At 45.8% G+C, this 13,523-nt stretch overlaps 1 protein-coding gene across 1 annotated transcript in view; it reads right to left on the bottom strand.

The window, feature by feature from the left end:
- The window catches only part of HDAC4 (histone deacetylase 4), a gene marked incomplete at both ends in the record, with an annotated part of 95,564 nt that overhangs the window by 19,184 nt on the left and 62,857 nt on the right, over positions 1-13,523 (bottom strand). Inside the window, 3 exons of the mRNA XM_010021677.1 lie at positions 2,175-2,221; positions 6,179-6,299; positions 12,290-12,423. Coding sequence (XP_010019979.1) covers positions 2,175-2,221; positions 6,179-6,299; positions 12,290-12,423 — 302 coding nt within the window. The remainder of the gene's footprint in view (positions 1-2,174; positions 2,222-6,178; positions 6,300-12,289; positions 12,424-13,523) is intronic.

The following is a 13,523-nucleotide window of genomic DNA, read 5'->3' on the forward strand; positions in this document are numbered from 1 at the left end:
ATTTATCCCCATACCAGTGAAGAGCATGTTTTCCTGCACCAGCCATTAAAGCAGCACCAGTACACAAATAGTCACTGAGGTAACTGGGGAAGGAAGTCCAAGCAGAACAACATACAGCAATTTTTATGACTATCTGGCTATCACATAGTTGAGAGCACAAGGATGCTCAGGGGCTGGAGGACCTCCCATACAAAGACAGACTGAGAACATTGGGCTGTTCAGCCTGGAGAAGAGAAGCTGCGTGGAGACCTCAGAGAAGCTTCAGTGTCTGAAGGGGGCTACAAGGATGCTGGGGAGGGACCTTCATCAGGGACTGCAGCGATAGGACAAGGGGTGATGGGTTCAAACTGAACCAGGGGAAGTTCAGGTTGGATCTAAGGCAGAAGCTCTCCCCTGTGAGGGTGCTGAGGCGCTGGCACAGGGTGCCCAGAAAAGCTGGGGCTGCCCCATCCCTGGCAGTGTTCAAGGCCAGGTTGGACACAGGGGCTTGGAGCAACCTGCTCTAGTGGAAGGTGTCCCTGCCCGTGGCAGGGGTTGGAGCTGGATGATCTTAAGGTCCTTTCCAACCTAACCCATTCTACAATTCTATGATTATGAGTAAATAACTGGGTTTAAAAAGCTTTTCCTAGAAAACATGAGAATTACCCATCAGGCCTGCTAAAGCACTGGACAAAAGACAGCAAATGCCTCATCTAATATTGAATATTGAAGGGTCTGTGGAGGAAACCAACCAGCAAGTTAACTGCAAACTCTCTCTTTCTTAGGAGCATATCGGTACTACCAGCGCCGTGGCGTTTCCTGCCTTGATTTGGGAGTTAATACAAGACTTGTGGGCCCGCGCTAGGCTCAGGCACTGTCTCGACTTGTTACCCTTCAGCCTTCATTTGCAAATGATAATTTCTGCTTTGAATGGCATGCCTGACTGCAGGGCAGAATAAATGCAAACCTTTGAAACGCCAGCCAAAAATTTGCCATGAATTAGGAGGCTGCAGCGTATTTACAGCACAGAATGAGATCTCTCTCCGCGCGGCGGTAGGAATAAACGCCGATTATTCTTGTTTTGGGGTTTTCTTTTTTAGGCCCCCTCCTTTTTTGACGGGATAATTTTCAAAGCAGCGATTTTGCAAAGACTCAGGAAGAAAACAATTTTGGTTCATTTCCATAACAGAATCCAGACCTCCAAATTCAACTCACGAGCTACAATTATGCCTAAGAACTACCACTGTGACTTTTCAAACACAATGCCTTTTATTGTCTCTTCTCATTCTTTCCCCTTCCTGGTCTCTGGGATTTTCTCGACTGTCACCCTCCACAGAAACTTTAGAGCAGAAAGTCTGACTTGAAAGGGAAACTTTCAAGTTTTGAGGCTTCAAAGAAGAACAACATAAACCTTCGACACGAGGTATTTGCATGGCACTGGGGGTTTTCAGTCTTACGGGAACAAACAACAAGAGCAAGTTGCCTTATTATAGATTCTTGACAGATCAAAACTAATGTTCAGCTTTGCTGTGATGAATGGAGGGGTATTTTAGTCACCTCCTTCTGAATCCACATGTGATTGTCCCGGAGGAAGATGCCAAATGCTGAATTCCCTTGTGCTGCATAACCTGCGAGACATTACATTCGAGGACAGTAATGTAGCCCAGACACAAATGCAGCAACTTACTATTTACAGGCACTTCCCCAACACTGTCCTTCAATATCACTAGTTGCTTAAGATGTTTTCCACCTGCATGAGGAGGCAAGCAGCTCTGAAGTACAAATACTGAAGATGAAACACCTACACAGCACGAGCAGCATGAAAAGCACATCTTGCATTCTAGGCAGAAAGCATTGCTAGATGTAAGGGTTGCTTTCAAATGCAGTAACCTCTAAGCCATTAAACACGACTGCCTGGGAAATGAGGTTTCTCCTCCTAAAAGCCAGAGACAAAACATGCCTATGAATGTCACACACACTTCAGTGCTCCAAAATAGCTTCAACATCTTCACTCTGCTTTTGAAGAAAGGCACGTGAGGCTGTCGCTGCAACCCCGCACCCCAGGCAGACCCTGTTTATGGGTGACATCTGGTTGCAATTACCCGCTGGCTGGAATGCAAAGCAACAATTTTTGGTACCAATGGGACTGGGGAGAACAAACAGGACATTATTTACACATTAAAGAGAGTACTCACCCCGACACCACCGCAAGGAAGCCTGACAAACATCGACGTTAGGGAACCTGTAGGAAAGCAACCAAAAAAGGACCCTGTAAGGCAAGAAGCCAAAGTTCACCAGATTTTGCTCCAATTTGATGGCAATGCTGCAATCTTTCCAAGCACGGTTCTGAGAAAACACACAGCCAACCCACTGCAATGCACACATACACGATGCACACACTTGGGCTTGTTTAAAAGCCTTCCCAATATAAAAGCCTTCTATAAATCACTGCTTTTTATGCAAGGTTTGTGTGTTGCCTTACGTTTCAAACAGTCATGCTGACTATAAATGATTGAGATGCTACCAACAACTGCTCAGCATGAACGTTTTAACCCCTTTCAAATGAAAGAGGATAGGAAATCATAAACCCACCCTAGTTATCTGTCATCTGCTGTTCCCAGAAGACTTTGGAGCATAGGAAAGAGGAAGACAAGAAAATAAACCAGCGGTAAAGTAAAGCAAAAGTGTTCCAACTATAAGAGTAAAACCAACACTAAGACTTGGAGAAAAACAGAGAAAATTTGGAGGGGTAATTTTGCATCTGTAAGAATTTTCACATCACTTTCTGGGCTTGCAGATGAGCAAATCATCCTCCATGGTTTATAAACCGGACACTGAAACAAGAACATGCTGTCTCATATCCATCACCAACCTCCGTGTATGACTTGTACACGTGCCTACACACCCCAGGCAAACAGGGAGAAGGAAATCTGTGCACGCAGGCACTGTGAAAGATCTGGAGTATACTGCCCAGGGTTCATTGGCTTGAGACCGATTTAAAGCTAACGGTGAAATAAACTGGTTGAATTGTATTTTTCTCCCACCAAACCAGGTTCTTGTCCTGGTCATGTCTATACTGAAAGAATAAATTCCCTTAAATGCTAAGTACCAGCTTTGTAGAGCATGAATTAGACATGACAGCAGGCAGACGTTGCTGAGAACCATGCTGGTGTCAAACGCGTTGCAGACACATTCGTTACCCCTGTGACTGACAGCAGAGTTAATGCATCTGCATTATTAATCTGAGTGCACAGCAAGATTCACTCTCTGATTAGATCCACATGAAAGTTCTTAGATCATCCTGCCTCGGACCTCCTGTCACATCCTTCACTGCTAATCCAGCCATTACTTTGATATTTATCTTCTTGAAAACAATTTCTGATTGCTCTCTCCAAATTAAAAGCAGCCTTATTTGCCCGAGTTTAAAGTTGTTCAACAGGTTCCAAAGCTTTACACTGCCAAATGAGAGATGGATTCCTATTTTCCACCCTCAGACTTCCAAGGGCTTTAGCAACACCTCCAGGGGTAGAGCTGTGCAACCTGCCTTGAAGGCCACCACGTTCAAACCCAGCCAATGAACCACAGCAAAGCAGATCTTTGTGATGCTCAGAGTCCATGTGGGGTAAGTAACTTCAGTATCAGTGCTAGGCCTCTGTTGAAAGTCTCTTCTACAGATGTAAAGAGCAGCACTCTTTAAGTGACTCAGAAGTAGGGAGCTACAGGACAAGTGCAGAAGTAAAAGTAATCAGCAGAGCCACAAGGAAGCCTGCTTACAATTCGGAACCCCCTGACCCATCTACCCCCTTCGTGCTTTCTCCTACAGAACTGCCAGATGAAGAGACATCCCCCTTAGCATTTGCAGAAGCTTAAGAAACAACATCCCGTGTTTTCATCCCCCAGCTTTACAAGCTCCTCCTTTCAGGCTGAGGTTTCTCCTGCTTTTTTTCCCCTCATAGACATATCAAAGGCAAAGAGTTTACATGGAGTCAGCCACCAGAGTCTACAACACGTCAAGGCACTCAGGTCTAACAAACTTCTATTTGCATATATGAGCCTCACACAAAGCTTTGGTCTCAAGACTTCAAGCCTGCCATATATTTAACCTCTAATGTATGTAAAAGAAGCCCAGAAAGCTGTTTTGTAAATTCAGAAGCCTTTTAAACTCTCAACATGCTGAAGAAGGGGCTGCTTACAGGCTTTTCACCTCTTTTTCTCAGGGAGGTTTCCCCAACACACCACCGGCTGTTACCCTTGCTCAGATCCAGCACTGCGGAAGTTCATCGAGTTAACAAACTGGTTTTAGGGCCAGCATCACCCTTCCTACCCTGCTTCCAAAGCAGAACTTCTCCCTGGGTGCTATGCAGACATCTCAGCCAGGCACATGCACGAATCATACACGTAGGGTGGTGATGGACATGAGACAGCGTGTTCTTGTTTCAGGATCCAGTTTATAAGCCTCCAGAATTTTGAGGATGATTTGCTCATCTGCAAGCCCAGAAAGTGATGTGAAAACTCTTACAGATGCAAAATAACCCTCCAGATTTTCTCTGTTTTTCTCAAAGCCTTAATGTTGCTTGTCTTTCAAGCCATCAACTTCTTCTGCCTCGCTGACTGTCAGCGAAACTGAACGGTGTGAAGCTGTTTGCTCTTCCTCCAAGCTTTGAGCTCAGCACAAGTATCAGCGTGGCCCATGCACAGCTCAACGTGCAACAGGAGGACAGCTGGGCAGTGGGAAGAGGCATTCCACCACTCTCCGGGCAAAGATGGCCATGCGAGCTGGCAGTGAGTCCCACGGCTAGCAGCTCCAGGCTAAAATGCTGCCAAGAGGGTTTGGGAAGCAAGGTCTAAGCTCAGCTAAGAGCTACTGGAAAGCCCTTCTTATTGGAGATCCTGGGCACCTGACCTTCTGCCTATGGCTGAAGCTCTTTGAGACAGCTTGCTCTTGTTGCAGATTACCCCAAATAGGCAACATGTTGTACTGGAATTGCCTCAGGTTATAATCATTTCTCTTCACTACAGGAATAAACTTGATCTCTACGTGGTTGTTAAAGACATGGGGGAGACACAAAACTACATAAGTACTCCCAGGCAGAGCAAGAATTTCTCCTCCCTGGTGAATATACCTTATGCAAGGTAAGAGTTTTACACCGCCAAGGACACGAAAGCATAAATGCTTTAAACTTTACATATTAATTGTGTTGTTTTTCAGCCAGATGTGTCTACTTTAAGTTTCTCTGGATTTTAAAGAGGTGGTCAATTAGCTATAAATACAGTGCTAATTCCATGTTTAAACAACTGGCTAACAGCTTTCCTCTTTGGGGATCCAATGTACAGACTGAATACGCTGCAAAATCTTTCCAGCTCTTCTGCTGTGACTAGTACATCATGTAGGTCATAGAGTTAATCCTCTCTTTATATTGTCCAAAGTCAAGCTAATCCCAAAAGAAACTTTCTCAGCCTCTAGGTTCCAGAAGTGTCTTTTTGCTGACCCTCACGTGAGAACTTCCCAAACTGCCCCTCTAGGTTATCACAAAGGCACAAAGGGAGATGAAGATGTTAACTCCACAGAGGTGAGGTGTTAGAATCAATGTGGTTTGGTTGCTGAAGGGGGTCTTGATTATCCAAACAACCATTCCCTACATATTTTGCAGGGAAAATGCCTATATTTTTATGACAGATGCAGCCCTGTTTCAGGAAGAGACAGGGTCCAGTGAAAGGGATAAATAATCTTATGCCAAAACAAACAAATGCAAGACTATCTAAAAGGCCCCTGTAACTCTCTTGCAGATTATCAATAGAAAACTGACAGCCTTTTGTTAATGTCTAATACAGCTGGTTTGTGCTGCAGGTCCTTAATATGGGGTTTCAGTTCCTACCTAGCAATGGACAACATTCTACCATGCAGAGAAAAGTGTCCAAGGATAAAAGAAAACATCTGAATTGCCTTTCCTCCTCAGGGAAATGTCCTTTTAGGTTGTGAAGACAGCAAAGTTTTAGCTATCTAGGGTTCAGGGATCTACCTGAAGAAAGGCAGATGTATCTTGTACTGCTCTCAAGCAGACACTGAATGGAGATGGGAAGGATTCTTTTGGGAACTGCTTACTTCCTGGGGATGCTTTCATATTGCTACCACCAAATGAGTGCCCAGCAGGGCTGAGGACAGTAGTGTGAATGCTAGAGGTCAGGAAGGGGACAATACCCAGAAGTTTCTTGCTGTCCAGTTTCTGTCTGTTCAGAGGGTTTGTGCCGTACAGCAGCGTATGGGCTTCAGAGTGGACTGTCTGCAGCTCTTCTAGAGTTGCTTTTCTTCCACGGATGCACTGAAAGAGGAAAGAAAAGGAGTGATGAAATCACTGATTAACTGCTTAACTCTCATGGAAGAACTTTCTTTTTCTTTAGGAAATCATAAAGACAGCAAAAAGCTAAAACAGGTTCTTATGTGGAAAAACTAATTGTAAGGCAGATAATGGTTTAATCCCATATTCAAAATACCAGCTTTACATAGAAAGTCACCTTTTTACACAGAAAGCTCATCCAGTCCCAACCCCTGCCACGGGCAGGGACACCTTCCACTAGAGCAGGTTGCTCCAAGCCCCTGTGTCCAACCTGGCCTTGAACACTGCCAGGGATGGGGCAGCCACAGCTTCTCTGGGCACCCTGTGCCAGCACCTCAGCACCCTCACAGGGAAGAGCTTCTGCCCAAGAGCTCATCTCAATCTCCCCTCTGGCAGGTTCAAGCCATTCCCCTTGTCCTGTCCCTACATCCCTTGTCCAAAGCCCCTCTCCAGGTTTCCTGGAGCCCCTTTAGGCCCTGGAGCTGCTCTAAGGTGTCCCCTTGAGGAGCTTTCTCTTCTCCAGCTGCCCCAGCCCAGCTCTCTCAGCCTGGCTCCAGAGCAGAGCTGCTCCAGCCCTCACAGCAGCTCCGGGGCCTCCTCTGGATCAAATAGTCAACAATAAAATATAAATACAAACAGTGAACAACACAATGGTGGAAGGGTCTTAAAGCCTCTTTCAGAGGTCTGAGGGTCACCCAAAACACAAGCGTCAGGACTGAGCATCCTGCTGTGCAGCTCCCATCCATGCAATCCATGCGGGACCACATGCACCTCCTTCACTGCTTTCACTCAGGCTGCCTCAAAGCCAGACTTCCACGTTCCTGGAGAAGCTGAGCTTCTAATAAGAACAACAAGACCTGATACCTTAAAGGAAAAAAAGGGGAGGGGGAAAGAAATCACACTCCTCCGAAGAACAGCCTTTCAAATGGGAAACTTGTTCTGAAGACAAGGTCGAGTGCATCTTGCTCCTGAGAGCTGGTGCAAACCTGTCTGAGGCATAAGGCAGCAGAAATCAAAGCCCGGTGGGATGCTCGTGCGCTCTGCTGCTCCTCATTGTGGCATTTCTGCTCTCCAGTTCCTCTTCCCTTCTCTCCATGCTCTGCTCCACCGCCCAGGCTTCCTGAGGGCAGTGACTGAGGCAAAACTGCAGCATCCCATTAAAGAGGCAATAACCACAAAAAAACTAGACCCAAGAAAGGATAGAAATATCTGGCAAATCAGATCTCTCTTGAGCTTTTATCCTGTCTGCTTTTTTTGTCCATGGTAAGCCTGCCTCAGTCCCCCCTCACAGGCTCCCACAGCTTCCCTCTAACCTGTATGCCAGCTCTGTTCCTTTGAACAAGATGTACTGACCCACTTTCAGCTGCTGCATTTAGGGGATGCACAGAAATAGCATTCTGTGTATCTTGGTGTATGTGAAGGCACCAGGAGAACGACAGCCTGTCCCAGTACGACACCAGCTCCTCCATGGACACCAACAGCTCCCCAGGATGGGGAAGGGCTGATCTTGTTTAAAGAAGGTGGCCCTACCAAGACATCCGTGCTCTTTAGGAGGGTTATCAATGCCATCCTCCCCTCCACGTGACACCCATAACCAAATAGGAACCATGAGTGGATGGAGAACTTCCTTTAGTGCTGCAAGTAAAACACATTCAAAGATAGAGCTACTACTTACTGAAACAAACCTATGTATCACAAACAGCAAAGCAAACACTGCCTGGTTAGAAACGATGGTGCTTCAGAGGCTTTTGAACCTTTCTCATCTCCCAGCTCATGGGCCACAAACTTTGTCCTTGGCTTTAACACAAGACAACAGGAAAATGAATTAACACCCCCCCAAATAACACTGGAGAACAAAGCATACTCCTCACTCCTGTTTCCAGACCCAACACAGCTTGTACCTCTGTCTACAGCTCAGCCTGCCATCCATGCTCCTAACTTGAGTAGTTCCTTGCTTCCTCAGCGCTCTTAAGTCCCGATACTCTTATCTTTGAGGCTTTGCATTGCCTCTGGAGCTTGCTGACTCCACATTACACTCTCCCCTTTGCCTAACCTCCTTCCTGGCTGCTAAACCCCATCTTTTCAGCTCAGGGTTGGCTTTTTAACTCTGATGAACCAGCGGACTCTTTACCCCATGTCCTTTGTGTCTCTTTCTGCACAAACCCTGCCCTTCCTATCACCACCTCACCTCTCCCACTGCCTTATACTCATCCTTCTGCACTCTTCATCTGTTTCCTTGGAGCTTTTTATTTGCATTTTGAACAAAATAAGTCACTTACTCTGTTATTCTGCATTTCATTCACCCTTTCATCTCATGATGTTTTGCTAGGAGGGGATGTGAATCTTGAGTGACCATGAGCCACATCTTGTCCCAACTGCAGCCCTCCAAAAGCCATGAAAACAGCTATAAGCTTCTCTCCAGACCCTGACTTCCCATTGCCACCACCTCATACACACTTTGTGATGGGAAACCTTTAAACAACCCAGGATTGCTGCCAGTGCTTGGAGATGGGACCCCGCTTGAGGAACTCCTTCTTCCCTACCCTGGTTGAGGAGTCTGGGGATTTGATGAATCCAAAATATAGCAAACCCTATGGATTTCCTAGTGGAGGATCCCAGTACACCACAAGTGCGGGTTTGTGTCTGGGGGGCAGGCTCTTCAGTGGAGATTGCCTCAAGAATTGTTGCTTTGAAATTCTGAACGTCCACCAGAGTAACTGCTGCGTTTAATAAAGCTACTTAATTAAAGCTAACTTAATTAAACAAGCAATTCCCTAAACCATGGCTGTCACAACTGCTTTCACTCCAAAGGAACATCTTTAAACTCGGGTGACTCTGCCAGACTCTTACCTATCACACCATAAATCTGGCAACAGAAACACCACGAGAACATTCCCAGGAGACAAGACACCCAAGGACTGTTGGAGCTTGGAAAGCAGAGCTGGGCTTTCTTTTCAGTGTGCAGTTGTGGAGGAAACGAGCTGTTAAACTCCTCCTGGAAGATGACAGGGATCCAGCAGAGCCTCGTACACTGCGTGTATGGGATTATTTCCTGCAGTTTTAATCTGTGTCGAGCAACTACTTGCAACCAAGAGAATCAAACTATACCAGTGCAAACTATACCACCTTACCAGCAAAGGGCTGTTAAGGAGGGAAGGGGAAACATGATAAGGAAATGTCAACGTTCAAACTGTCCTCTTACAAATAAGAATTGCAAGGAATGGAGGAAACTACATAAATCACAATTTTCACAGCAGGCCCTTGGGTTTACTTAACTGACTCTTCATGTCTGAGGCACAGGGCAAAGGACCTGTGACAGTGAAGATAAGAATGACTGTGCACAGATGTGCCTGTCAGCAAACCCAGCTGAAAACAGAGCACGGAATGAAACAGCAGCTCAGCAAACACTTCAGTGTTCAGCTTGAGTGTTAGAATCCAGGTGTTGTTGCTGATTGCTGCAGACCTACTCCTGATATTGAAAATACTCATCTATTTCCAGGTGTCTGTAGGGCTGTTATGCAGATGGAACAGTTCTAATCCATAAAAACCAATGTAGATACATAGCAGGCTGCATTGGTAGGGAAGTGTCACCAATCCTCATATAAAGAGCTCTGTTGAGTTCACACATCCCATGCACACTACTGTGGGTGGGGACAGCAGGCACAACTCATGCTGTCCCACATGGAGCTTTGCATAGGCAAGAGGGATTTGAAAAGTAATAGAATTATTAAATGTAATCACAATTAATAGGCCAGACTTCAAAATTCCTTTTAAATCAATCATATATTGGAATAATGTCCCACAGAATGAAGCTTTCACAGAATCCCAGACAGGTTAAAGCCATTCCCTCCCATCCTGTCCCTCCATCCCTTGTCCAAAGCCCCTCTCCAGGTTTCCTGGAGCCCCTTTAGGCACTGGAGCTGCTCTAAGGTGTCCCCTTCAGGAGCCTTCTCTTCTCCAGCTGCCCCAGCCCAGCTCTCTCAGCCTGTCAACACAGACTTTCTACACGGGAAGTCTACAGCGTTCTTGGTTTGTGGTAAGCCCTTGGTCCCAGGCAGTGCTAAGAGCTCCTGCTCTAAACTTAGCAGCAGGGATCACTCATGTCTCAAAGCTGTCCCCTTGCCATGCAAGTGCATCTGATGGGGAGGTTATCTTCACTGAAGGAAAAACCTATATGGTCCCGCACTCAGTTCCAACTGTGAAGCTTCAGGAAGACTCTGAAGGGCAGGGAAGTGACCAAATGGCTTTGCAACGCAGAAAAGCGACATCAGTCAAGAACAGCAGAAAGGGAAGAAAAGAGAAAGAAGAAGAAAATCAAGACCAGTGAAGTGTGGAAATAGGAAGAAGGAGAAGGAGAAACAGGGAAAGGTTAAAGAAAGAAACTTTAACGCAGGTCGAAGCAGGAGAAGGAGATGGTGGGTATAAAGAAAAAGCTAACTAGAGAGAGAAGTAAGTGCATTTAGAGCAGCTGGTTAACCTGAGATGGCAGGTTGGACCTTGAGCGAAGGCATCAGAGAAGAAAACACAGGAATTAAGGCAGAAAGCTAACATCATTGTGTGAGGTGTCCCTGCCCGTGGCAGGGGGTTTGAACTGGATGATCTTAAGGTCCTTTCCAACCCAAACCAGTTGGGATTCTATGATTTTATCACTTATTTATCATTTTCTGATGAATGAGGCTAAATGTCAGAAGAGAAACACGGGTGGGAAGCAGGTGAATGTCAGAAACAACTCCAGTTGGAGCACTACCCAAAATTAAGGCAAATAACAGCTGCTTGGGATCATACAGTGAAGAATTCGCCCATCAGACAACCTTTATAACACCTATTTAGGAGACAAGGCAATTCACACTGCTCCTGAACAGAGAAGTTAGGCAGCAGCGAGGGACGTTTTCCTTTTGTCTGTCCCAAATAATAATCCCTAAATCCATTGAAAGGGGTCTCCATAGACAGAAACGGGTTTGAGGTTTTTCCTTGCTCTCCGCAGGGCTCGAAGGGGAACTTTAGCCAGGGGCAGTGCTGCCACCCCGTGGAAGCCTTTTCTGATTCCTCAGGGAACATTCCCAGCCACATGCCGACATAACTCAAATGTATTGTGTGATTCAGTCCCCTCTTATGCTCAAAGAATCGATGAACACACACTACCGTTAATTTATGATCACTGCTTTTAGTTATCAATATTAACGGTTATTAATCACGATTATTAATCATTAATCTTTGTATTTTAGTATCTAAGATTTTACCTACGTTCGCCTTGCTCTTAAATACGTCTAATAAAGTTAATTTAACCTCTCGTGATGTAGTAGTGCTTAATTACATCCTCCTACCCCCATTCTTTTTACAGTATCTTTACTAAAGGTTGACCATTACATATCAAAGAGTATTACAAAAGTTATTAAACCACAGAAATACACATTTGCTGCCCCACAGCTTCTCGCATTATGACTGGAGTGATAAAACAAATAGCACAGTTTATAGCAAAGATAGATGCTTCCTATCTTGCTCTTATCTTTGGCTGCTTCAAAATCCAACACTTGGTTGGGACTTCCAGGACTGCAATTGTAGGAGCAGCCCAGAATAGGACTGAAAATTACAGAAGCAGCTTCATGGCATCATCGGGCAAAAGCATTCCCCCATGTTCCATGAACAGTCAGCTCGCTAGCAAAGTACTCCTGACACACACACACACACACAAGCATAAGCAGTCATCGAGGAATGGATTAAATTTAGGTCACATATGGCAAAACACTGCCAAGAGCCGGAGCTATAAAAACATCAATCCAGGATGCAGTGTAAAGTTTGCACATCCAGCGAGCAGCCAACAGCCTGAGCAGCAGGCTTGGTACAAACCATCCAGAGCAGAAATCAGCCCCCTCAAATGCTCATAATCCAGCAGCTGAACCAGCCAGACAAACCCAAATATCCCTTTTTCCCAGGCGCACCACCACCTCATCCCCTTTGGTTGGTATTTTACCTACCTCACACTTGCCACGAAGACCCGTCTCCTGGAGCCGGGACCAGATGCTCTGGATCCGCCCCGCGTGCTCTGGGTGGCTGTTGGTGTTTCCACAGGTACACTGGTGTTTCAGCATCAAGGTGTCGTATACAAGGCCTGCAGCAAAGGTCACAACGTTGCTCTCAGTTAGAATAGATATATAAAGAATCGGCCAGATAGATGGAACAAAACCTGTTCTTTTTCCTTTATATTTAACTGAACAGTTCTAGACAAAGACTCTGGTTTTCCAGCAGCCATCAAGCTCTAAGGAATTAAAATCCAAGACAACCCCAAACCTGCAACGCTGGCTTCGTGTGGAAACCTTCCCCAGATATGGAAAAGCAACTAGTTACCAACATCTCTGCAGGTTGAAGTTGTGAGTGGCAGAAGGAGGTGGCAACTGAAAGCATCAGTATGAACACAAGGGTGCTGGTATAGGAACGTGATCTACAGGGGGACCAAGCTGCAACTTCTCTGGGAGGATACTTAATGTTGCTACTAAAATTATAAATCCCAGATCGATTTGGGTTGAAGGGACCTTAAACCTCATCCAATTCCACGGGCAGGGACACCTTCCACTAGAGCAGGTTGCTCCAAGCCCCTGTGTCCAACCTGGCCTTGAACACTGCCAGGGATGGGGCAGCCACAGCTTCTCTGGGCACCCTGTGCCAGCACCTCAGCACCCTCACAGGGAAGAATGACTCCAGGGTTTGGGATTAAAAACCAGAAGGAATAAGTCATTGGCAGGCACTGCGTTTCATTACATAGTTTGTGCTGAAGTCTTTGCATCAACATTATTTGACAACATGCAAATTAGGGCTATTAGCACACACTTGGGCATAATTACTCAGCACAATATGTAGGTATTTAGCAGTGTTGTTTCATTTGAATGTGGAAGTCAGGCAGCTAAATCCCCTTGCATTATCAAGTATTTATGGCATGACAACAGCATAAGAAACTTGGATTCATGCTCCAGAGTTGCCCGGATACGTTTTTGGAAGGGGAGTTAGGATTGCACAGCCAATGCTCCAGGTCCTCCACAACTCGGCAGCCCCAGTGACAAAAGACCTGCTTTTTTTTTTCTTCACTCAAGCAAACAAGACATATTTAAATGTTTAAACTATCACACAATCCCAGCCTGGTTTGGGTTGGAAGGGACTTTAAAGCTCACACAGTTCCAAGCCCCTGCCCCGGGCAGGGACACCTTCCACTCGAGC

This window comes from Nestor notabilis, unplaced genomic scaffold (genome assembly GCF_000696875.1).
Source record: "Nestor notabilis isolate BGI_N333 unplaced genomic scaffold, ASM69687v1 scaffold15889, whole genome shotgun sequence".
In the NCBI taxonomy this organism is placed as follows: Eukaryota; Metazoa; Chordata; class Aves; order Psittaciformes; family Psittacidae; genus Nestor; species Nestor notabilis.